Genomic DNA, 25,643 nt, shown 5'->3' on the forward strand with positions numbered 1-25,643 from the left:
ACCCAGCATCCGCGTCTGTAACCCCAGAAGGCCATGCCCATCTCTTCACTGAGATGCTGCAGGGACCCACCAATCAACGGGGTGGTCCAAGAAATTAAACACAGGGCTGCATCACGACAGCAACTGGCACTAAACACAGTCATTAAGCAAAGAAGCCGGTGTCACTACTGTCCCCCTCTGCACACACAGCAGACTTTCATTTCCATCAAGTTCCTTTAATACCCAAGGCTCCGGCTGATCCTCCTTTAATTTCTTTTCAGAGCTCCTCTAACTGTAGCAAACAGCGCCAGGCTCCCAAAGTGACTAGGAGTGAAAGCCAACGAGATAACTTTTGTTTCAGAAACAAAACAGAGAAATCCCTCCTCACGTAGATGGTGGCACAGAGAACCGTGTGAGGAGCCGGCCGGAACTCAACTCAATGTGGACGAGGAAACGGCTCCCCTACCGGAGGCCCCTGCTGGGGAGCAGCCGGCCCTGGGCCGGGGGCCCTGCTCACCTCTGCCGGAACTCCTGGAAGACCACGCGGTTGGGGAAGCCCTGGCGGCAGATTCGGATGCCCTCGAGAACCCCGTTGCAGCGCAGCTGGTCCAGCACCAGATGGGGGTCCAGCTTGCCAGCCTAGAGAAGAAAATACATGCACCTGCTCTTACTTCTGCGCCCAGGAATTGATGGAGAGAGGGGCGGCTCCCTCTGGATGAAACAGGGCAAAAGCCCCCAAGGGAGTTGGGAGTCCCTGCCGCCCACAGGTTTTGACAGCACAGTTAATGACGTGATCCAGGTCCGGGAGAGGCAGAAACGCAGGCTACGAGGGCAGCCTATCCCCTAAGGGTGCCTGAGCCACCCCGCCGGGGAACTTAACCGAGGGCGCTGTGTGTGGCGGGGGACAGAGTTTCTGCACAGGGAGACAGACAAGGGTGGAGTGGCCCGCAGGTGTGCCCGGCCCGCGCCACGCCCCCGAGTGGCCGCACCTTCTTCTCATGGTTGGGGATGATGCAGCGGACGAAGTTGGGGTTGGTGTTCCTCAGCGTGGCCATGAGCTTGGCCAGCTGCTCCTTGTACAGCTGTCCCACCGTGCGGAACATGCCCTTGCGTGTCTTGAAGGCCCCTGGCAGCGCCGTCTCCGACATGCCGGCCACCTGGTCCAGGCCAATGATGCGGTCCACTGCAGAGAGCACGCAGAAGCACGTGAGTACCCGGCGGTCCAGGTGGGGGCGGAGGGGTGGGAAAAACAGACAGACAATCTGGACAGAAAGAGAGGAGACTACGGAACAGCAGACTGTTTCTACTTGGAGTCTACACAGCAGGCTAAGGTCATCTCCAAATGTTGAGTGAAGGTGACCTTGTGAGCAAGGAGCAGAAAGCAGGAAAGGGTTTGGAAAGAGTGCAGAGCCGCTGAGGGGAGCAGCGCAGCCGTGAAGGCTAACGCCACAGCCACGGCACTTATCTCAGCCGCCCTGGAGAGCTCCTAACCCAGAGACACGACAGAGCTAGTACTGGGAGATTAGGACTGACATTTATACACTACCATGTGTAAAATAGATAGCTAGTGGGAACCTGCTATAAAGCACAGGAAGCTCAGCTCAGTGCTCTGTGATGACCTAGATGAGGGGGATGTGTGGGGGGGGGGGAGGATGGGGGGGAGGATGGGAGGTCCAAGAAGGAGGGGATATAGGTGTACATATAGCTGATTCACTTCACTGTACAGCAGAAACTAACACAACATTGTAAAGCAATTATACTCCAAAAAAAAAAAAAAAAAAAAACAGAACCCCCTTTCACAATAGCTGTGATTCAGATAAGTTGATAGGAGCTGTGTAGCCTTTTGGCGAGTGTCGTTCGTGATGGCTGGTAAATAACAACCATTTGCTATGAGAATAACTGGGCAAAAAAAAAAAAACCAAACTGGACCTAATAACGCATTTTGAAGTGGCGAGCCAAGCTCGTCCACTTGCCTGGCTCTGAGGAGGTGTTCAACTTGAATTACAGGAATCCTGTCGTCCTCGGGTCCCAGATGAAATGAAAACCTCAGCATCCTGAATTCACGCTGACCTCTACCTGAGAGCACTGGGCCAGGAGTCAGAAGGCAGGAGCCCTAAAGCTACTCTGCCATCGCCTGCAGGACTCTGGACGAGTCCCTCTCTGTCTGCAACGTCCCCACACAGGGCTCTCTACATCAGGGACCTAGCGCAGCAGGAATGGTGTCGGAGCAGAGAGTTCCAGACAACCGCTACTGCCAGTGACTACCCCAGAGGCCGAGGCTCCTTCTACCTCTTGTCTCCCTTGGTCTCCAAGCTCAGGGGTCTTTATCATCTAAGCCCACCCTCCAGGGAAGAAGCCCTCATCACCGTGGCTCCCGCCCAGAACAATGAAATGAACTGCTTCCTCCCAGGCGAAAACAAAACAACGAACAAACCCAACCTAAGTGGCAGGCGATTTGAGGCCAGTCTTAAGCAAGAGCCAATGTTAAATTTGAAAGCTTCCGTTGCTGGCTGCAAAAGTTAAGAATTCTGTGACAAAGTCGGTTTCCGATTCCTCTGTGGCCAGATCTCTTATCTTTTTGAAGGCAACACAAAGGACTGTTGCTCAAGAGGGAAGCCGGGAGTGAGGATGGACCCGATGAACCCCCTCAATTAAAACGGGAGGCATCTGGACCTCATGCAGCCACCGCAGGGCCCCTCTGGCCACCAAAGGTGTCCTGGGAGTGGGTGGCTTGTGAAGGCCACTCAGGTTGCCCAGTGTGAGGTCCAATACGCCCCGTAACAACCCGCCGTTTCATGTAAGTGTGCCCTGCCCCCGGCAGGCCTGGCCCAGGAGCAGTGACTGCTGCGTACACACACAGGTGCACGCACGCACAGACACACGAACACAGACAGCAGTGCGCACAGCGCCTCATGCTGAGACGTGGCAGCTACCCAATCAACGAGACGCCGCCTTCACGAGCGGGAGTTCTGAAGCGGGTATAGGTTGTAAAATGTTAAGATCTAACAAGAAGTGTCAATATCAAAACACGGCCCCGATGTGCCTGCTTTTCCACTGGAGGCCTGCGCTGGGGAGCGGGAGGGGCCTCCCCACAAGCCCGGGGCCGAGAGCGGGGAAGGGGCACAGTCAGGCAGGAGCAGCCATGGCAGAGGAAGCTCAGCAGAAGCGCTCGTCACGCAGCCCTGGGTGCAGCACACACGGACGGACGCCGCACCGGGCAGCCTGTCGCCTGGTTCTAGGAGGAGGAGGGCAGGAAAGCGCTGATAGGAATAGGCTCTCTGGGTGCTCTGCATCTCTGCAACAGAGAGGTTAAAGCAAAACCCAGGCAGAAGGGAGGAGAGACCAGCAGAGACAAGGAAAAGAACCACTTCCAGAGCTACCAGCTACCAGGGAGAAGCAGGGAGGCAGGAAGGAGTGGGACGGGAACCTGGGCGCCGGGCGCCGGGCCATCACGCAACACCCCCGCGCTAGAAAGGGCTTGTCTGTGGCCGCGGAGCCGAGGGAAGCCTCTGCCCCAGAGCAAGTGGTTGTGCAGCACATTCAAGGATGCTCGGGGCTCAAGGACAGGGTGACCGTAAGGGCTGGAGGAGCCCAGGCTCCCAGGTGCTAAGCGGCCACAAACCCCCCGGTCCACGTCCTGGGCTCGGCCCGCTGCCGTGGAGGGAAGCGGCCCGGCTGGGGGCACCGGGAGGCGGGGTGAGGGCCAAGGGCGTACCATCCTTCCACAGCTCCGAGACGAACTTGTCGGAGGACTGGTGCAGCAGCGTGGCGATGTTGTCGTTCAGCGGGTCCATGTTCTTCATCAGCCACTCGTCAGCTTTGTAATCCACCTGCAAGACGGGACCCCAGGTCACGGGCTGCTCGGGGGACATCGGTGCGCGCAGCCTCTCCGATGACCAGCCGACCCCACAGGCGGAAACATTAAAAACCGTGAACCCTCGACCCGGCGTTTGCATCCCCAAGAAGGAAATGATGAGTGCCCAGGGCGGAGCCCTCCGTGAGATGTTCTCTGCGGAGTCACGCAGAAGGCAAAAAATTTAAGCCACGCGAACCCCAAGCAAATGGTTATAGTTACACCGCGGAATATGCTGTTTTTAATTTTTTTAAGGTAACATGAACCTAAAGAAAAAAATCCTGAAAGGACGTTAACCAAAATGTGGTAATATTTCTTTTTAGTAACAGGCAAGTAATTTTTACTTTTTCTTTGTCATTTCAGGATACCCAGGTTTTCCCGGATATGCGTTATTCTTATCTTTTTTGAAATATGTCCTTAATAACAAGAGTAGTACAACATTATATATTCTAATGATACAAACAGAGCGGGAAGCCGCTGCAACCCCCGTCCTAAACCACACAGCAGTAACCGCCGCTCTCAGCCTGTGGTCCCCTCCTGGCCCCTTTCGACAGGTTTCCGCACACGCACTGCTACTGATGACAAGGTACAGGATGGTAGCTTCTTTCTCCCTAGGGGTAGAGTTACCTCCTGGGAGACGACAAGCCCTGGAGCTGAGTGTCTTGGCCATGTGTCCCCCTGGGCACAGGCAGTGTCCTTGTCCTTTTAGCTGCTGTAGTGCAGCCCAGGCGAGGATGCACATGGCCAGTTTCACCGTTCAGGCCCCTCGTGGGCTTTCGGGTGCACCCAGTTTTTGCATCACAGACAACAGTGCAACAAAAGCCCTCCTGCATTTCTAACAACGGTGGAAGTGGAAATGGGGCTTTAGGCGCCATTACCTTAGGTAACGAGAAAACAGAGGTTCTTTAAACAGGGAGTTTGTGGGAATTCCCTGGCGGTCCAGTGGTTAGGACTCAGCACTTTCGCTGCTGTGGGCCCGGGTTCGATCCCTGATTGGAGAATTAAGATCCCGCAAGCCACACGGCACAGCCCCCAAAAATAAGTAAATAAATCTCATCACACACCCGAGTGTAACCAATAGTTAGATACTCCATGCAAGCAACACAATTTGCTGAGAAAACTCAGCTTTAGTCTAAGCACGGACCTCTGCAGACTCAAGACATCCCTGTTCAGTTAGGTTCAAGCCCCAGGAACAAGCCAGCTGGAGGACGTGTGCCAGCTGGTGTGAAGGCAGCTCTGCCACTTACTGGCCGGTGGCCTTGGCAATAACAAAGCCATCATCTACGGGTGTGGCTCTCACCCAGGGGACTGTGCCACCCCCATGTGGCAGATGTTCTGGGATGTCTGGAGACATTTCTGGTTTGGCAAGTAGGGAGGGCGCTACTGACCTCTGGTGGGGAGAAGCCAGGGAAGCTGCTGAACATCCTACAACACACAGGACGGGCCCCGACCACAAAGCCTGACCCGGCCCCCGAGGGGGCGGCGTGGAGGCTGAGAGGCCCTGCCCCAGAGCACTGACTGCCCACTGTGGGCTCACAAGCTCCTTTAACCCATGTTACCCAGGTCAGTGGTGGTCATCCCCACTTTCCATGTGAATCAACCAAGGCTCAGAGAAGTGAGGTAACCAGCCCAAAGTCACACAGGGGCAGAGCTCTAATACAGACTCCATGGCCTGTGCCTTTAGCACAAATCTCATTTCCGCGCCTGGAAAATGCACCTAATAATAATACACAACAGGACACCAGCCTGGGCACCTTACAGGATTGCCGCAAGCTTCTAACAAAACGGAACATGTGATGGTGCTTGGCGAGGTGGGGGAGTCCCGTGAACACTGAAGGCACCAGGCACGTCATCGGACGAGTCACGGGACAAGAGTACTGCGCCCTGCCCCACACCTTGGGGCTCCCGGTCTTAGAATCGCCGTTAAGTCTCCTACAAAGGTCCGGCCGACACCTTCCTGTGTGTGCGCTCCTCACCTTGCCAGCGTAGTGGATGATGCAGAAGTCAGCTTTGTCCTTCAGCTGCTTGGGCTTCTGGAACTTGGGGTGGGTGCCCTGCTCCTGCACCACCTTCTCCACGAAACTCTTGTCCGTGGCTTTGGGGAACCAGCACTCCTCGTCCAGCAGGGCCAGGATGCCTGGGGGGCCTGCCTGGAGGGAGCACAGCGTCGCACAGGTGAGCTCGACCTGGAAACCCACCCATTCCTGCCCTCGTAAGAAGCCAAAGCCCAGAATCTCTCCAGAAGGTAGGCAGTGCTTCCCCGCAGGGAGGAAAAAAAAAAAAACAGAAGAAGAAGAAGAAGAAGCACTACCGAAAGCACTCAGTTTAAGAGCTCTAGCTCAAAAGAAACTTCTGGGGTCTAGGCTACAGCTGACACACCTTAATAAAATGATGCGTCAGAAGGGTTCTCCAACGAATGCACTGGAAATCCCTTGGCGGGCTTGATGGGCCAAGCAGACCCCCGGCCCACGTCCAGAGGCCGCCCCCAGCAGATGCCCCGGCCCCTGAGTCCCTCCGCATCCCCTCCCCCACCCTCCATGTCCGCACAGCTACATGGTGACAGGTGACACTTAGGACAAGCCTCCCGAGGAAGAGGAAGCACCCCAGAGCCCCAAGAGCCTTCCGTACACTGAGTTTATAAGACAAGACAGCAGACTCAGACACTGTGGGGACTGGCTGACAGGCCTGGGAGCCACGTGGGTTCTTGTTTGTTAGAAAATGCAACTGATTAAAAAAAAAACTCATCGCAGAAGCAAATCGTTTCATGTCAGAATTCTGGGTAGTTCCAGCGCCAGGAGGGCAGAGCGAAGAGGGCGGGGGTGAAGCCCCGCAGGTGTGGCTCTTACTGGCTTCTCGATGAGGTCGATGCAGGGCTGCAGGTCGAGGCCGAAATCGATGAAGTTCCACTCGATGCCCTCGCGCTGGTACTCCTCCTGCTCCAGGATGAACATGGTGTGGTTGAAGAGCTGCTGCAGCTTCTCGTTGGTGTAGTTGATGCACAGCTGCTCGAAGGAGTTCAGCTGCAAGAGGGAGACAAGGTCACAGAGATGCCCACCCTCCCGCTGCATGGCCTCCAAGTCCCTCGGGAAGGAAGGGGACGGCTGCTGGGGAAGAACCTCCTGGGGCCCCTCCGTGCCGCCCCCTGTGGGCCTCCCCTCCTCACACCCAGCAGCAGGGGCTGCACTGCTGGGGCCCACGGACCTCGCCAGCAGCCTGGTAAAGTCCCTTATATCAGGATAAAGTTTTTAAACGCATAAAATAGATTCTAAAAGAAAGAAGTTATGTTGAAATGTAATTATCAAATATTGTGACATAGCAATACACGGTGCTTCTTCATTAGAAAGCACAAGCCATGGGCTTAACAACTTCCAGAATTTTGAAGGAGAGATGAACGTAAATGATATTATATCTCTTCAATGACTGCTGTGACGTGAAAACGTCTGATCTCTGGTGGTGACAGATCCAACCACTGCTAATGCTACTGAGGTCTGTATACTCTGCTCAAGCCACAATTCAAAAAACTGCATCATTTCAATGAAAAGTTAGTAAAAATAAAGAGGTGATTTTTTTTTCCCCACCCACGTTCATGGTTCCTCTGAAATCTGCCATGGACCCCAGGTTAAGAACCTCTGCTGATCTACTTTATCAGTTTTTCCTACCTGAAGTCTTTATGGGCAGGGACAATATCTTGTCACAATGCTCATAATATTTGAGAATAAATAAGCAATAAATCAACAGAAAGCCCCTGTCCATGAGGCCTCCCAGAACTCCATCCAGAAGGTATCATTCTTGCCAGCATTTCTGGTTGGCAAAGGGCATCTTTTTTTTTTTTTGAATTTTTGAATATTATTTATTATTTTATACAGCAGGTTGTTATTAGTTATCCACTTTATACATATTAGTGTATATATGTCAATCCCAATCTCCCAATTCACCCCACAGGGCATCTTGTTTCAGCTTAAAATATGCCCAACCGGTGTCTTCTGTCTCCACACAAGCAAGGAGGTGGCCAGCTCGCATTGCTGTGGGGCTATGGGAGAGAGGATCCCAGCCCCAGGAGAAGGCAGCCCAGAGGCTCAGGAGGCGGGAGGGGGCACGAGGGAGGAGATGCTCACATCGAAAATCTCGAAGCCGGCGATGTCCAGGATCCCGATGAACGAGGCGCCCTGCCTCTTGGTCTTGTCCAGAGCCTTGTTGATGCGCAGGACCAGCCAGCGGAACATGCGCTCGTAGGTGGCCTTGGCCAAGGCCTCAATGGCAAAGTCAGCCTGGTGGGGGGACACCCGGGGGGGCGGGGAGTCAGATACAGGAAGCCTTTAAGTTCTCATTCCCTTTGCCCCAATAATGTCACCTGTGGGCCGCCCCCCCCAAGAGAAACAGCCCTAAGGATGGAAAAAAAGCTTCATGCACAAATACGTTCACTGTGGTGTTATCTATAATGAAGGAAGCTGCAATAACCTAAATATCCAACAATACAGGCAGAGTGAACTTAGACATTTGCAAAGACCTTTTTAAAATAAATGGAGACGAACTGAAGTATCTACAGAAGAAATGACAAGATGTCTGAGATTTGCTTCAAGTTACACAATTAGGGGTGCAGGGCGACCAGATTAACCAGGAACCAAGCTTGGCCATGAGTCAGTGACTCCTGAAGACGCCCGTGTGATGGGCACATGGGCTCCCTGCACTATTCTCCACTTTATTGTGCAAATGTTCAAGAAGTTCCGTAATGAAAAGCCAAGGTGACAACTACATTTAAAAAAGAAAGAAAGAAGGAAAAGGCCTTGCAGGAAGGAAAAAGCTGCCCAATAAGCGTCATTGGGTAGGACTGGGGCAATTTTTTTCCTTCTCTAGACTTTTGATTTTTCTGAATCTTAAGTGTTCATGTAATATTTTCATCATGAAAAAATTAAGCTTCTTTAATTATCAGGGAAATGAACAGTTGGTCATAATCATGCTCGCTGTCTTTTGAAAAACAGCTTTGGAGGGAGCGCTTTGCCCAGAATCAGCTGTCAGCCACAAGCAGGAGGCCCGGTGGACGGCACCCTTTGGAAAAAGAACTCATCAACGTGAATTCAAAGTAATTTTGAGAGACGGGAGCAGCAGCCTGAAACCACCCAGCGCCAGGGCCATGAGAGAAACTAGAAACCACCCACAGAGGCCCTGCGGGCAGGGACTCAGGTCCTGGGCGGCGGGCACGTGCGAGCGGCACAGACCCCTGCCCGGCTCTCGCCACGTGCGGCAGGACAGCCCGTGGGGGACAGACAGCCCTGAGGCCTGGGCTCCAAGAATGGCGGGTGCCGCCGCCCTGGCACCAGGACGAGTTGTGCTACAGAAACACTCTGGGCTTGCTTCGCTTTATCCTGGAGCAGGATACCCCTGCATCCTCGCCCACCAATCAGCTCAACACTGACTCCAGGGAAAAGGCACATGGCAGCCCAGAGTTCCCACCGAGGGTGGCCCTTCCTAGGCGGGGGCCTTGGCCATGTTCCTGGACCCTGGGCCCAGCTTCCTCGTGCTCTCAGTGGGGGTAACACCACCTGCTCTCCGAGGTGCTGTGAGGACCCCGTGAGGAACCCAGGTGAGACAGTACCGAACACCGAGGATGCCGCAGCGCAGGCCTCAGCCCGGCCGCTGCAGTGGCCCGTGCCAAGGAGGCGGCCCGACCCCAGCCAGAGGGCTTACCTGCTCCTTCGTCTGAGCCTTCTGAACGTAATCCCGTCCCACCTTGATGCGAGGGGTGAGGATCCCTCTGGTGAAATCGGTCACGTTGATACCCAACAGGTGGGACACTTTCTGGGCAGCTGATGTTTTTCAAAGAATGAGGAGGGAAGGGGTAAAAGGCTTCAATTAAACCCAAGAGAATGAGTCCCGCTGCTCAACCTGGGGAAGTTGTGGTTACTGGGCGACTGTTACCAGGACAGCGAGCCCGGGCCCCAGCCCTTCCTCCACGGCACACGGAACAGCCAGCTCTCCCCTCAGGCCGGCGGCACGGGTCCTAACCGGGGGCCTGGCATCTGTACCTCCGCACACCCCGGCCACGTCCTGAGTGTGAAAGAGGGTCCCACCCACAAACAGGACTGACTCGAGGCAGCGCTGCCCCAGACACAGGGAACGGAACAGGACAATCCACACGCGCACGGGTTACATTTTTTCAAGAGCCCCTAAGAAGCGCGTGTTAAGGCTAACGTAAACGAGTCTCCTGCAACGACCCAAGGGCCTAGCAGTGACCGAGGAGCTGGGGTGATAACACTGTTTCGTGTCCTCACATGCAAGGCAAGTGACAGCAGAAGTGACTGTTTTACTGAGACAACCGTTCTGGTCTCAGAACAAATGAGGGGAAACACTGGGCCATAGGATCATGGGTTTCCTAACTCATTCTGAGGCTTACTCTGTGAAGAAGCAGCAGGGTCATGTTCATGTGTGTTTCACAAAAAATACAGAGTGACGGGCAGCCACGAACACACACGCAACAAAAAAGACAGGAGTGTCTGGAGTTGCTCCAAGACCCTTTCTCCTAAGCCAGTGCAAGCCCAGGCACCTGCCCCTCTGCTTCAGGTGAGGGGCCCACGGGCTCACCTGTGTTGTCGGGCATGGATGCTTGGTCAGTGTTACGCTCCTTCTTGAAGACGATGTTGCCGAGCTGGAGGACCCCCGAGATGACCCGCAGCAGGCCTTCAGGTGCAACCAAAGGCAAGTCAGAACCAGGCGGCAGGTGGAATAGGCCCCTGAGTGGGTGTCTCCTGCCAGAGGCCCTCAGGCAAGATGAGCCAAGTGGGGGGCACCAGGCCTCAGCCTAAAGCATGTCTCCAGGGCCTCTGGCCAACCCCAGCTTAGATACAAGCTCTGTTAACATTCCCAACCCCTCCAAGTCCGGACCAAGGATGCGCCTCTACCCAGGGGCACGTGGTCTATTTTTATAAAGTTTTATTGAAACACAGCCACGCCCATCCATTCACATGCTATCTGTGGAGCAAAGGTGACTGACCCTAACGCTAGAGAATGGGGTGCAGTCTCTCCATCCCCCAATCTTCCTAAAGTAAAGCCTTCAGGCCCTCCTCACCCTCCCTCCAGAGAAACGAGAAGACGCAGGCAAGCTGCACACTGTATTCACTCTGAGCTTCGCCAGCGCAGAGACCCCAGCCCCAGCCCCTGCCACACTCGCCCTGGACAAAGCAGGGCTAGTCCACTTTTAGCAAATGGCAAGAACACGAGTGGTGGACCCAGACCCTGGGCAATTGGTAACCTGTCCTTTGTTCCCCTACGTCCCCAGGCAATACGACCGGGAAGAAATAATCCTGAGCCTCAAATCTGAGGGACCACCCACCACACACTCAAGGCCTTCCTCCCGGCCGTTACAGACTCCCTAAGGGCCAGCGCCAGCAGGAAGTGCTCTCCCCCAGGAGGACCGGCCCTTACCCATCTGCTCCTCCTCTGGGATGCCCATAATCCGCATGGCCTCCATGGTCTCCTGGAACATGTCCTTGTCCTGCTGCCCGGGGATGGTGACGTGCCCATTGGACAGGAAGCGGTACTTGTTGTATGGCTCCAGCAGGAGATCAGCTGTGGGGGGCAGAGGGCAAGGCTTAGTGAAGGTCAGGAGGTGCTGAAACCAGAGGCTCCAGTCAACACCGTGACCTCAAAGGTGTGGGAGACCGGGGAGCGCCCTGAAATACCCCAGAAACCGCGGAGTGGCCGGAAAGGCCGACTCTCCCCAGGGTGTAAGATGGGCACGCACGTAGACCGCCCCCCCGCCTGAGAGCACTGGGGCCCCGAGGTCCGCAGCTGCCCGGTGACCTGCCAGGCTTCCTCTGGCGTGGTCGGAAACAGAGGCCAAGCCCTCAGCCGGCCCAGGAACAGAAGTCACGCTCCTCTTGCCCACCCAAAGGCCGAGATTTCATTTCCTAACTGCAGTGTGTGGCCCGACAGCAGGGGGAGCCCCCGTGTCAGGCTGTGGGCCCACTACTCACTCTTGAGGTGCTCCCCAGCCCCAGACAGCAGGTAGTAGAAGATGTGGAAGGTCCGCTCTTCCTTGGCTTGGCGGATGGCACGAGATTTCTCCAGGAGGTCTTTGCAGACGTTAAGGAACGGTGCTCGCTGGAGAGGAGGCAGCCAGCCCTCCACGTGCCCCCAGCCCTGTCCAAAGCCACAGAACTTCACCAGCAGAGAGTGGCAAAACAAAACGAAGGCCAACTACCTTGGCTCTACCCTTCACGGGTGTAGCCTGTGCAAACAGCAGCCCTCACACTTGGGAGCCTTATCTGTTTAAAGGGGCCCCTTCTCACGAGAGAACAGAGCTCAGAACACTCTTACCAGCACAGGCTATAACACCAGGGAGAAACAAAGTAGCGTCCACCCAGTTCCACCCTCTGGGACCCACACTGAATGATCTTCCATAGTTCCATCCCATTCTAAGCTGAACTTTTTCCCGCCCGTGAAGAAAAACCTGAGCTCTGAGCTGAGTTCTCAATGAGCTTAATCCTGGTCCTCTTCCGGGTGGCACAGACAAGGTGTCATAACAGGCCTGGAAAGGGGAAACTGCTGGAATCAGGAAGCAGCTCCTTCTCCATCAAGGTCACATCTCTCCTCTCCAGACCCAGAACACTTGTTACAATTAACCACAAGGATACAAGTTTCAATGTTGGCTCCCACAATGTAGCCATTGACATCAAAGTTGATGCGAATGAACTTGCCCTAAGGAAAGACGGATGAAGAGATCAGAGGCCCCATCCTCCAGCCCCACCTCCAGTGGTACAGCCTGGAGGCAGAAAGTCAAGAGACTGAGCCTGTGTCCCCGGCCAGGGGCCCCGCACCCCAACTGCGTGGGTGCTCAGGACTCAGAAGGGCCACACAGCTAAGCCTGAGCCGGGCCCAGCTCCAGCGGCGCCCAAGTTCCGCCACAGAGGGGAGGAGGAGAGGAGGGAAGAAGTTATCTGGAGGTGTTCCTCCTGCCTGGTCTGGCCCTGCGTTCTAACTGGCTGCCGGTTACAGCAGGACAAGCAGGGGACCGGCGGGGACTCCCCACTGCCTCGCTGGCTTTGCCACCTGAGCTGAGGAAGCTCCTTACACAGGTGCATGACCCAGCCTACTGCACGCGACAGGCCGGGAAGCACCAAGTTCGACCTTTCTCCGCGTCTGGGGCGCGTGGGAAGGCGCCCGTGAGCGCCGGCACTCACAAATCGAGAGGAGTTGTCGTTCTTGACGGTCTTGGCGTTCCCGAAGGCCTCCAGGATGGGGTTGGCCTGCAGCAGCTGTCGCTCCAGCTCGCCCTGGAAAGGAACCCAGAAGTGCAGTGAGGGCCAGGCAGCGGCGTGGGCTGGCAGACCTGCTCCGCCAGGCGGAGGGGAGGTGGCAGAGCGGTGTCCACACATCCGACGTGCCAGGGACGGAGGCTTCCGGATGGGCTCTGGCCACACCGGCCTTGGCAGTCCCTGTGTCACTCCAGAGTGACCTTCCCGCCAGGCATCTGGAAACCCTGCTTGGTTTGAACTTACTTCCCTGGGCTAACCGACCAGTGATCGAAAAGGAAAGCAGGCAGCCCACCCAGCTAGCTCTGGGGACCTGGCCCAATGGCCTGGATCAACCCTGGAGGATGCGTTGGGAAGCAGCACCTGAGCCAAAAAGAGACATGAAGGCACCATTCCTTCCCCTGGACAGTTTCCATCCCAGGTATGCTGGCCTCCCTCTGTCCTCCTTGCCTCTAATCCCCACCTGACAGACCACAAAAAAATGTTTTTTTCCCATAGGACAAGGAGAGAGGGAACCAGATCCACAAAAGACACCAGCTCGTCTCATCCGTGTCCTAATAAACTCTGCATTTCCCCTGCTGGTCCCGTCCTCCACTCCGCCCCCCCACAAACCTGCTCCCAGCAGGTCAGGCGTCTGAGCATGGGATCAACAAGGCCCACTCTGGGTTCTGAATTACTTATCAAGAACACCAATAAACCCTACTTGGGGTCTCATGACACCTGGTGGTTGATAAAATGCCCCCTTATTTATGCCTTCTTAACCCTGGATCCTCATGATACTTAGGGTAGGAAAGACAGAGTAGCCCCATTTCAGAGAAGGGAAAACAGAGGTTGAGGGAGGGGGAATGATTTGCCCAAGGTCATCCAGCCATCAACCAGCAAAGCAGGTCATCGAATTCAAGGCTTCTACCTCACACCTGTCAGTCACTGCCCTGTCTCCCCTGCACCCCCGGCCCCACCTGGGGGCTCTACCCTGTCAGGTGGGCAGGCCTTTCATCCTCCCAGCAGGCCAGATAATAACTAACACTGCCTGAGGAAAATACAGCCCTTGTTCACCTTAATACCTGGGCACCCTCTAGGGAGAGAGAACATCACGCAAGGGCCAGGTGGGGTTTTATATTTATCAGCAGGGCTGGAGTCAAGCCAGGACTTTCCGGAAATAAAGGCTGCCTGTAATTTGTGATGAAGAGGAGAACGGGTAGTAGTAGCAGGGGCTCCCGGGAGAGCCGTGAACTACAGCCTCCCAGGCACACCTGCCGCAGACGAGACCTGTCCGCAGAGCACCGAGGATGCCCTGGGGTCAGGCCGAGCCCACCAGAGACCAGAAGGGGCCCCGGCAGACACTCCTCTTCCCACAGCCATCCCCGGTCAGGGCTCCTCCCAGGGCTGGGGAGTCTTGTTTTCGGACTATACAGATTAAGTGGAGGAGGGTCAGTGAAGCCACAGGCAGGCTCTACAGGAGTGCTTGGCACCAGCGGTCACAGGACACTGGGCCTCCATCCCCCGGGCTCAGGCGGGCCTGGGAAGGCGGCCAAGGCAGCCCACGGAGCCAGATTTGGATGAGCTCTGCTCACCCACCCACTACAACATCCTCTCAAAGCATAGGCCAGGCTGCCAAGCTGGCCGAGGCACTCGCGTTCCCGCAGTCAGATGGAAGCTTGGCCCCTACCAGAGCCCGCCGCCAGCCTGGAGGCAGAGCTAAGGCCTCTGTTGGGGACACAGGCTGCTACCGTGGAACGTGGGACCACCAGGCCAACCCAGGAGCAACCACCTCGGATTCCCAAGCCGAGCTCCCTGCTGACAATAGCGGCGGCTAACCTACGGGTTTCTCTTCATTGAGAACAGAAGAGACCTTTATTTTTCAATAAAGGCACAGAAGAGACCTTTATTTTTCAATGAAATCCACATACTGTGAAATTACGAGGTAGGCAGTGTATGCTCATGAGGTTTGGAATTACCCACACGGTTTCTGAAGGGCTTCACTGGGTGGAGTTTCTGCCCGGGGCTCTAACTAGTACACAGAAAACAGAGGGAAGAAGAGGAAGAGCATGAAAGGCTACTGTTCAGCCTCTGGAAGTCCACCTGGAAAGTCCCTCCACCAAGCTCTGCTTTGCCAACCTGCCGTCTGGCCAAAGCCCGGTCCCCCACAAGGTAAGGTCTGGGGTGTCCCAACGGGCGGTCTTGGGATGAGCACCTGGGTCACGGCGGGGAGCGCACTCCCCCAGAGTATGCTGTGACAGGCCCAGAACACAAGGGCGCAAACCAAGTTCAAGAGTGTCTCGTGGCCCAGCTGTGTGTGGAAAATCACTATACAGCTTCAGGCAAGGAAATCAACCAAATTGGTCAATGGCCTTTACAACTGAGGGCCTGAGCGGTCACGGGAAGCCAGGGGCAGCCTATTCGATCACTCGAGTTGAACTTGGAGCCGGGGACAGGGTGCCCGCCACACAGAGCGGCCTGAGAAAGGGGACGTGACAGGCGTGCCTCTACCTGTCACAGCCCTCACCTGCCGTCCTGAGTGCTGGGGGCCTGCCTTCCCCCCTGCAGCTGGAGCAGCCCCAGACGGAAGGCGCGTGGGTCTCCCTTCCTGCTCTCTAACTGTGGTACCGCCTCCCATCCCGCAGGGCAGGGACTCCAAGGCCACCCTCCGGAGATCCAGGCACATACTAGGCATTCAATGAATAGTTGGGAAATGGATTTTACTGCAAATCCAAAGATGGAAAACCACAGCTAGAGAACTCCTAACCTCAGAGCCCTGTTTTAAAAATAGGTCCCCTAAAAAGAATGGAAAATGGGGGAGGGAGGTGGGTAGAGAGAGGGAGCAGAAGAAAACTTCATTCGTTTCTAAATATAACTCTTGGAGAAAGATTCAGAATGCCTTGCGAAGTTGGACACATGAAAAGTTACTTTTGGTTCGATTCCAGAAGACTGTGCTAGTTAGGACATTCTGCAGGACACACCCCAGATCCGCATGCAAAGAGACACACACCGCTACTTACTTATACAAGCTGCACACGGCACCCCGGGAAGGGGGGGGGGCACACCCAGATGGCACAGTTCCCCCTGACGGCTTGAGGGGACACCACTGGCACTTAGATTTCACGGGGAAGTTTAAGAGTGTATGCTTGAGAGAAAGAGAGAGCGCACCACACGGGCATGCTTCAGACTGATCACACCTCACTCTGGGGAAGCCTGGTGCGTGGCCTTCCCGGCACTGCTTCGGGCTGGCACCGTGGTGGCAGGCGGGAGCCACCCATCTCCATCTGGTCCAGGACACTGAGCGTGTGAGGGTCCGGGAGGGCAGATGACCACTCCGCTGTGCCTCGGTCAGGGTTCTGCACGGGGCCTTCCGTGCCGTGTGCCCGTGGGAACTCTGGGCCTGACCGGAGCATCTGAGAACAGCTAGGTGGTGAGGCCTGTCCCCACTCTGCAGGAGCTGTCATTTCAGAGTGCACGCGAGGTCACCGTGTGTCACAACCCAGCCCCTCCTCCCAAGACAGTCAGTGAGCCGAGTCTACGAGAAGAGGTCTAGACGCAGAGAGTGACAATGGTGTGGGGTGAAAAGCTGCTTAGAAAAAAAAATCGTAATTCAAGGGCACACGATGGACAGAACACGCATTCCTGGTGTAGAACGTGCAGTAAACGTGCAGCTCACCTAGCGAGGACACTGCTGGGTTCGACCACAATCCACCAAGAGGGAGAGGGGAAAAAAAGGGAAGTGAGATGTCTTTCCAGCTGCCCGTTCTCTCTTCGCTGGGGGCTGTCCACCCAGAGGCACTTCAACAGCAGGGAACAGAAGCAGGGGTTCCAGTGTAGGCCTGCCCGAGATCCTTCACGTCTCCATCAACTTGAGAGCCAAGTTTTGGAATCTCTCTTCCGACCTCAGAGGTGGGGGCCGCGCAGCATTAGCTGCAAACCTCGGGCGGTCTCCGGTCTCCATAGCGACTCAAAGTTAGGAGGTCAAGGGAGAAACGGGTGGGCTACCACCAGACCCACTCCCAGCCTCAGTGAAAGCAGGCCTGGTCTCTGCTTCAGTCCCCCAAACACTCTCATTTTGAGCCAAACCACGAATCATTAAGTTCTCTTCCTCGGGGAGGAAGGCCTGCACTCACCTGGTCCTTCTTGCTCTTGTGTGAGGACGCCACGTGAGCCAGGTACTGAATGACTTTCTTGGTGTTCTCCGTCTTGCCAGCTCCAGACTCGCCCCTGCCGGGAGAGCCAAGCAAGTTCTCAGGGGAGAGGTGGCCAAATCCTCGGCGTCTGCCCCTTTCCCACTTCGAGCTCTACTGTCTCCCATTCTGTGGGGTGCCAGTGAGGGACCCAACAGCCAGTAGCAGGAAAGGGGACAGGCAAACAAATGCTAAGCTCTGAAATACTCACTCGGGCCATTTCCCATGGCCCTCTGCAGGCCTGACCAGAGTAAACTTCTGTCCGCTGCCTGCCCTGGTCACTTGGCAGCCTTTGCTTCCAAATGTCTCAGGAGTCAGTTTTAGGCAGCTGTTGACTCAGGGGTCAAAGGCATTTATACATGTTCCCTCGAAACTTCACTCGAAGGAATGTTTCGTACCGTTAACTTCCTTGGTAACGGGTTTATTTATCAGCTCCTTGTTAGGTTCAGAGGACGGAGGTGAGAAGCCCAGATAAAGAAAGCCATGGTTCAGCACCAGAGTGAATGTGTCCTGGGGGCCCAAGCAGCTCCCAACCCTGCCTCGTTGAGAAGACGCTTGCTGTTCCTCTCTGCACTGCCACCCTCATCTCCACCGCCTCCTTTCAGGAAGGAGATTAAATCTCTGGCCATGAAATCAAGCTCATCCACGCTGCAGGACCACTAAGGAGCAAACATGAAGCCTGTCCCTTGGGGAAGCGGCAGGGGCTTGAATTGGGAATAGATCTCATCGATCTAGGTTTTGGTAGGGGTCTTCAAGAGTGAGAACAGATCAGGGTGACACAGGCCCTGCCACCCAGACAGAAACACTTACGTGCACAAAATGGACTGGTCCTCTCGGTCTGAAACAAAAGAGACATCAGGTTAACCTCCAGCAGACATGAAAGCCTCCCGCTCCGGCTTCTGAAGAGCCGCCCATCGTCCTGCCCACTTCCCAGGAGCGCGAAGCCTGGAACACTGGCCCTCCATGCCACCGTCACGGGGAAGAGGGACATTCCTGGGTGGCAGCGACATGGGGCAGCTGCTCCCTCCTCCGGGAGCTCAAACTGCCCGCCCTGGCCGCCCACCTGGCCCCATGACACTGAAAGACTTCTGTCGCTCCCCCTCCGAGAAAGCCAACCTCTGGAAAGCTCCCCGGGAGTCTACTTTCCTGCCCCGCGTGTTTCTAACTGGAGGTTGAGGCTGTTAGAAACAAGGCCTGCGGCAGGTGTTTTAAACACTGTCCCCATCCGGGTAAGAGGCACAGGTAAGACGTGGGGTGAGCGGTGAGGTCAAGGCTGGCTTTCCCGTGGGGACAGCCCTGGGCTAAGATGCTGTCTTAGAGCTCTAACCTTCCTGGAGCCCCGGGGGATGATGGTATACAACGTGGAAGTCACACACACGAAAGCACCAGCGTGGGGTCTGGCACGGGGAAAACTCTCAGTAATGGGAGTTTGGAGTCAGCTCGGAAAGAACAGAAGCTCATCAGAATCAGCTTCTGACCAGTTTCTGTGAGCCCTGTGGTCTCCAGGCCTGGGGGTCAGGAACTTTCAGCAACTCTCCCAGCTCTGTGAACCGGTCAGCAAATACGGATGTAAACAATGCACTCCCCTGGAAGGCAGGAGGAACAGTAATGCCAGGCTTTGAAAGCGAAGTTTCTCAGAAATGCTGTAAGATATTAGGGCTGAACTGGCTCAGGACCGAGTGTGCAATTTAGCTGAAAATGTAAACTCATTTTATCCCATCGCCTGGGATATGCCCACCTCCTGGAGGTCAAATCAGCCTGAATCCAGGTCCAGGCTACTGACCAACACGGGGCTGCAGTGAGCCCTGTAATTCCCGAGTCTCGGTTTCCTTATCCATAAAGTAAACATGCTACTAACTCCCTGGCAGGATTAGTTTGAAAAACAGAAAGAACGTGAAAAGGACCCAGACCGGAACCCTGTAAACATAATGAACTCCACAGGTGGCTGCGGTCTGCCCACTTCCCCATCATGAAGTCGCTGTGATGGGTGGCGACGGCTTGGTCAGGGCAGCGGTAGAACTAGTTGAGAACTAACAAGGGTTCTGGTAGCTGTCAGTGGTGTCAGTGCTGGATAGACACCAATGTCGGTGATCTGGAAGGACACCCACACCGGCTCAACTGCCCAGCCAGGAACCTGCAGGGCATCGGGAGGGTGACTCAGGGCTGCCTGTGTGTATGGCCTCGGGAGACGGACTTAGCTGTTCGGCACCAGTAGAGACATCATGCAGCGAGGCCACCTGCCCCTCCGTGAGGGGAGCCTCCAGTGCACTGATCCCAGCAGCCTGCGCAGGTGGGCATTTACGACCACCTTTCTCCTGTCTCGGGAGGGAGAGAGGGAGTCCGGCCAGGGAGAAGCAAAAAGAAACCTCGCATCCAACACAAGCTGCAGCTGTCCCTGCCCTCCCTCCAGCCCCTAGAAATATCAACAGCGCGGGGGTTGCAGAGGGAACCCGGCCACTCACACAGACACAGCCCACACCCTGCCCCGCACCAGGCAAGGGCTTAGAGCAGACCCAGAGGGTGACCTTGCTGCCCCCTCTCGATTTTCCCACAGGACCAGGCCCTGCGAGGCTGCACAGCAGGGGCTGAGATAGACCTGGCCGAGTCTCATAGACCCGGCCGGGTCTCAATAAGGCAGCAGGGAAGGCGGGGGGGGGGGGGCGGGGCAGGGGGGAGGCGAGGCGGGAGCGGTGCTAAACGCTGGGGAAGCCGTGGCAGCTTCCAGCACCCACCCCACCTTGATGAGTCTGGAACCAACACAGCTACGACGGGGCTGCACCTCCCCCACTGCATCTCGGTGGAGGCCCAGCGGCGGGCATGTTCACGGGCGTGTTCCGTCCCCGCTGTGAGAGTGGCAAGAATGTACCTGTATGGGTGGGCAGGCCAGCAGCAGCGGCTGCCACTACCATAAAAGGAAATGTTCGTTCCCATCCCTCCCAGAAAGAACCGTTTTCCCAGGGCTGCCCAGGCCTGGTCCCTGGGATGGCTGGAATTCCTCTGATTGTGTGAGGAGGAGTCGGATGCTGAACTGCTGAACAACAGGAAGCAGAGCCCCCAAACACACGCGTGTGGGCACACACACACAGGCACACATGTGCACACAGACCCACGTGCACACGCAGGGACGTGGACATACACGCACACAGTGCACGTACACGGACACAGGCGTTCTTAGGCACGTGTACAGACACGTGTGTATGCACACAGGCACATGTACACACAGACACACACGCCTGTGTGTGCACACACAGGTGCACGGCATACAGAGATGCGCACACACACACACACATAGACACAGGCCTGTACATGCTTCAAATCCCAATTTCAGACCCAAACTCCTCATGTAACCTCCATCCACCCCACCATCTCCAGCTCTCCCTCCCCTCTGACCTTCCACCTCCAATTCCTGAAGCCAAGTGACCACTGTCAACACAGCGTAAAAGGAAACCCTCCAATCCTTGTATTTTACACTTTAAAGAAACCTTAATTTGCTTTGCCAGAACATTCATTTGGGCAAATGCTTTCACAGAGGAAAAGTGATGGGAGGCCTTTCTGATTTCCTCAACTCTGCCTCCACCAGTGGGTGCCCCCAAATCCACCTGCCCACCATGAATGACACTGTGGCCCGCAGCGTCGGTCTTCGCAGCTTTTACAGTGGGTTTGGGTCTGTAATCTCTTAGGAGGTAGGTGAGGCAGGCACTGTCCCTGGTCTGCCCAAGCCTGTCTCACCACACTTCTGCTCGGTTCCTGAGCACAGAAGTATCTCTTCTGGGTAGGGGGTGGAGGCAATTCTCAGCAGCCAGCCGGCTCTCCGCCTGGCTCAGTTTACTCTGCCACAGCCCCGGTGCATTCCGGCCGGGACCCTCCTTAATACTCACTCTCCACATGGTCAGCTCTCAGGACACGGACCCTCGAGGGTCCAGACCACTCCATTGTTTGCTCAAGTCCTTATTTGGGTCTACGTGGACCGAAGGCTTATTTGAAAACACCCTTCCTTCCTCCACAACAGAGGAGACAGACAGACAGACAGGAACCCGACAGCCCAGAACCAGGGGAGTGAGCCCACCAAAGACGACCCTGTTCTGGGCGACAGGCTCCCCACAGAATTAAGACATTAGCCTGACTTGGGCCCCTGAACCCCTCCTGCCCTGGTCCTAACTTGACGGGGATGGGGTAGAGACAGAAAACGAATCTCTTCAGTGCTTTTCAACTCTTTTAAAAGCAGCAGCAGCCTTTCCTCAGGAAAAAATCTTCCTGAGTCCCTAATATGAAGAGCAGGAGATAAAAACCAGAGTTGCTTGGGCAGTGGAGATGGGGCCCCTGCGAGCACACTTTACAACCACCGGTCCATGTGTCTGGAGCAGCGGCGGAGAGAAGAAAGCCAGTGGCTGCGCGCCCTAGAGCCCGGGGCACGAGCCTCGCCCTGCACGGCCCCTCGGGATGCCTGGCCCCTTGGCCTCTGGGGAATCAGAGGGCAGGGCCGCTCCAAGGACTGAATGATGCGGGTGCCTGAAGCACGAGGCACAGGGCAGGCGCTTGGAAACTGTCCTTAATGACCCCAGCCCTTTGCACCTCCCAGCTCTCCCCACTGCGCAGCCTCCTCGGAACACGACAGCAAGGAAGGTTTTAAGTTACATGTTCGGTGATGAGGCCATTCCCTCCCCTGATTTTATTTTAAACCCCAAAAGCCCTGAGGCCTTTTGGAGCCGATTCCGATGTCCAAACAGACAGGTGTTTCCAGCCAGCTCGGAAGGCCCTGGCGCAGGTGGGCGGAGGGGAGCCCTGACCGCAGGTACTTCGGCCCAGGTACAGGCTTACGCGAGGAGCCTTCTGGCTCACTTCCTCTGTGAGAGGAGCTGCCGATTCTTGTCCATAAAAGGCCACGAGGCTTGCTCAGCCGCGATGTGACATCAGCCCCGACAGGAAGTACAGGAGGAAGGGAAGGGGCCCGGTTCACCAACAGCGGCTGCCCAGGGCTGACTCACTGGAGCGCTCGCTAAGATAACGCCTGCCGAGCTGCCGCGGGGCTGCTCTCTGGGGGCACCAGGAAGAGGGTCCTGCCCGCGGGACCTGTCTTCAGGTCAGCCGGGTTTCTCGAGAACTGACAGCCGTGCATACGGGCCAAGCAAAAACGAATGCAAGGGCAGCTACAGGTTGGACAACACGCCTGCGTGGGGTGAGAGACAGCACGACCCATGGCCAGCGGGCCTCAGACTGTCCACCACCAAGGGGGTTGTCTTGCGAAAACTGCACAGCAGACCCCTGTGGGACCCCTGCTCCGCGTCGCCTGGGATGGGAGCCCCGGGCTGCTGGGGCAAACTCCGGGGCAGCATTTTGGTCCCAATGGGCCAAAATGCAAAGCACTTCGCCAGGTGTAAAACGTGGAGAGACCTGTGGGTTTGAGCTCAGACCCTGGAGGCTGGGAAGGCTCTAGAGAGCACGCAGTCCAATCACCTGCATCTAGAGGTCAGGACACCAAGTCCCGAGAAACCCAATGACTTGGTCAAAGTCACGTAAGCTGGGCCAAGAACCCAGGCCTCCAGATGCCTGCCTAGTTCCCCACTTTGCTCCCACAGGGCAGGGCCCTCTGTGTGCCACCAGCAGCCCCGCCTCAGTGCTGCGCGGAACGGGCCATCCCCACTCACGATGTGTCACACCGGCCTCACAAGCTGTCTGCCACTTTCTCCAAAGCCAGCCCAACTCGCGAGCTTGGGTTACAAGTGCTTGGGAAGCAAACAGAGAGGTGAGGAAAAGCAGGTGCAAAACAATGCTTCCCGAGAGCAGAGGCCGCGGGTCGGTGCCACGCCTCAGAGGCCTCGTGTCGCGGAGCCCTGGCAGCCTGCCTGTCTGCCTGCACCGCAGTCAGCCAGCGAGGAGGAAAGCCTGCCAGCGGCTCCCAAGCACACGGCGTGGTCACCAGCAATGTTCTCGCCAGGTACAAGGGTGGGCCCAGACCAAGCAGACGCTCGATCAGCAGCTTCCAGGCCGGAAGCCAGCTGGCCCCGACCACTGCCTCCACCCACGTGCTCCCCCGGGTAGCGTCGGGGTTTGAACCCCAGGTACAGGAGACAGAGATCGGGCAGCCCTCTCCCACCAGCACCCCTGACAATTAGGAAGAAGCCCGAGGGACTGCTCTTTCATTCTGTTCGGGGGCAAGCGAGGCCCCCGACAAACCCTCTCTTGGCCAAAATGCATCCGGCGGCTCACACAGGTGGGCTCCCAGCGCACAGGCAAACCCGCCAAAAGCACTGCTGGTTGTTTATCCACCTTCCTGCGGGCAGGGCCGGAAGCGAGAACTTCTCCGTGTGGGGTTGCTGCTGAGGTTGCTCATGAACCTGCCAGGATGGAGGGAGATTCAAAAGCCACGTGTGAGTGTAGACGGCCCACTGCAAAGGCCATGAGGACACCGGGGTGGTGGTGGGGGGGGACCTGACAACCCCCGAGGCCAGTTCTGCCCTGCTCTGAAACAATCCCTCGGGGAAAAGAAAAGACAGGCAGGAGGAGGCCCTGGCTGAGTCCGGTACAGAGAGCACTAAGCCACAGGTCACAGCTCTGCAGAGGGCTGGGCTCTCGGGGGAGGACAGGAAGGAAGAACAAAGGGACACAAGCAGGAAATGAGATGGACACCGCCAGGCAAAGCTCAGGACAAACTTGGCTCCAAGTCGGAGCACAAACAGCCCTCCAAGGAGGACAGCAGGCTTTGCGAATGTCCCATTCCCAGGTTCGGCCAAACCTGGAGAACCAGGAACACAAATGCTAGGAGACGAACCACAGTGGCACTTGAAGATGCTCCCTGCAGAAGCCAGTGGCTCCGGTCGCCTTGAGAAGGGCACTCAACTGAAATAAAAGATGGGCTGGTAACTGTTGGGCCAGATTTTGCTCCTGGAACAGGGCTTCTGTTCTTGGCTTTCAGCTTAGAGCTCTGCCCTACTGTGTTTGAGGTCCAGCTCGTGTTGGAGAGACCAGCTCTTCGACAAGAGTCAGGAAGCCCAGCTGGAATGGCACCCCGGGCCCCAGTCAGCACTGTTTTGCCAGAAGAACAGAATTTATTACAAAGGTCGACACTGGGCCATTAGCCTTGGTCAAGACTAAAGGGATTTTACAGAAGCCACTTACGTTATCCTGACTTTTAGGCCTGCAGACTCTCAGCTCTCTTATCTCTTTAGTTTTAGGGAATTTACTTTGTTCTCCTCTGATAGCTTAATTCCAGAAATCAGGCAGGGGAAGAAAGCAACCCTTTTCTCCAAATGCACCAATGTTCAGCCCTGACATACCAGGACATGCTCTCCTGGGGTCTCAGGGCCAGAACTTGAGAAAACAGGAAAAACGAGCTGCTAGGCAGTGTTCAGCAGGCAGTGAGAGAGGAACTCGGCCAGGGAAGTTAAAAGCAAAAAGCAGCTTAGCCATTAGAGACTATGCAGGTGAGTTTTTGTTGTTTGTTTGTTTGTTGGGGGGAGGGGGGTTACAGTAACAGAGACATGGGCCCAAGTTCTCGACCACCCCCAAAGTTTCAGGTTCCGAGAGGTCACTTCTTTCTCCTCTCCCACTTCAGGCGGCCCAGAGCAAAGCAGAGCCGCCCTGTTGGGTTGGATTAAAAACAAAACAAAAAAGCAAGCCGAAAGCTGAATCCTTGAAGAGGACCCATTAACCACAGATTCCTCTTCTAGAAAGACCATTATACAGAAATGAGACTGACAGGCGTGACCACAATTAAGTAGCCTCTTTCCGTGGGCCGACTTCCCTTCTGGGGGGGTGCCTAACCAAGCAGCCTCCTTGTCCGGGCTTCGGTGTTGGGGCAGGGGGCCCAGGGCTGCCTGTCATGACGCCCCTCTGGTAGCCCACCAGCACGTCAACAGAGGACGACTCCAGTGCCACGGAGGAACCGTCTCTTGCGTGCACGGCGTTCTCCTGAAGACCCCCGAGGCCACGTCGACCCCAAGGCCTCGTGCTGCCAGCTGAGGCCCGTGGACCACATCAGACAAGCTAGAGGCTGCGTCTGCCGGCGCACACCTGTGTATCACACGGTCACTGCAGGGAACCAGCTACAACAAGCCACTTCCTGTACGTGCTGGTACCCAGAGCCTGGCCTCGGGGAGGATGCTCACCAAGGAGATTAAGAAGCCACCTGAGGGGGCTTCCCTGGTGGCGCAGTGGTTGAGAATCTGCCTGCCAATGCAGGGGACACGGGTTCGAGCCCTGGTCTGGGAAGATCCCACGTGCCGCGGAGTAACTAGGCCCGTGAGCCACAATTACTGAGCCTGCGCGTCTGGAGCCTGTGCTCCGCAACAGGAGAGGCCGCGATAGTGAGAGGCCCGCGCACCGCGATGAAGAGTGGCCCCCACTTGCCACAACTACAGAAAGCCCTCGCACAGAAACGAAGACCCAACACAGCCA

General features: G+C 56.1%; 1 protein-coding gene across 1 annotated transcript in view; it reads right to left on the minus strand.

Annotated features, from left to right (window-relative positions):
* Positions 1-25,643, minus strand: part of MYH9 (myosin heavy chain 9) — a 90,706-nt gene that overhangs the window by 23,005 nt on the left and 42,058 nt on the right. Inside the window, exons 4-17 of the mRNA XM_082348979.1 lie at positions 18,060-18,087; positions 17,193-17,286; positions 13,009-13,101; positions 12,463-12,526; positions 11,803-11,901; positions 11,252-11,395; positions 10,412-10,507; positions 9,518-9,636; positions 7,948-8,100; positions 6,679-6,852; positions 5,809-5,982; positions 3,695-3,809; positions 969-1,162; positions 497-618 (exon numbers count right to left, since the gene is read on the minus strand). Coding sequence (XP_082205105.1) covers positions 497-618; positions 969-1,162; positions 3,695-3,809; positions 5,809-5,982; positions 6,679-6,852; positions 7,948-8,100; positions 9,518-9,636; positions 10,412-10,507; positions 11,252-11,395; positions 11,803-11,901; positions 12,463-12,526; positions 13,009-13,101; positions 17,193-17,286; positions 18,060-18,087 — 1,669 coding nt within the window. The remainder of the gene's footprint in view (positions 1-496; positions 619-968; positions 1,163-3,694; positions 3,810-5,808; positions 5,983-6,678; positions 6,853-7,947; positions 8,101-9,517; positions 9,637-10,411; positions 10,508-11,251; positions 11,396-11,802; positions 11,902-12,462; positions 12,527-13,008; positions 13,102-17,192; positions 17,287-18,059; positions 18,088-25,643) is intronic.

The sequence above is a fragment of the Balaenoptera borealis genome (genome assembly GCF_965194805.1).
Source record: "Balaenoptera borealis genome assembly, chromosome: 13".
In the NCBI taxonomy this organism is placed as follows: Eukaryota; Metazoa; Chordata; class Mammalia; order Artiodactyla; family Balaenopteridae; genus Balaenoptera; species Balaenoptera borealis.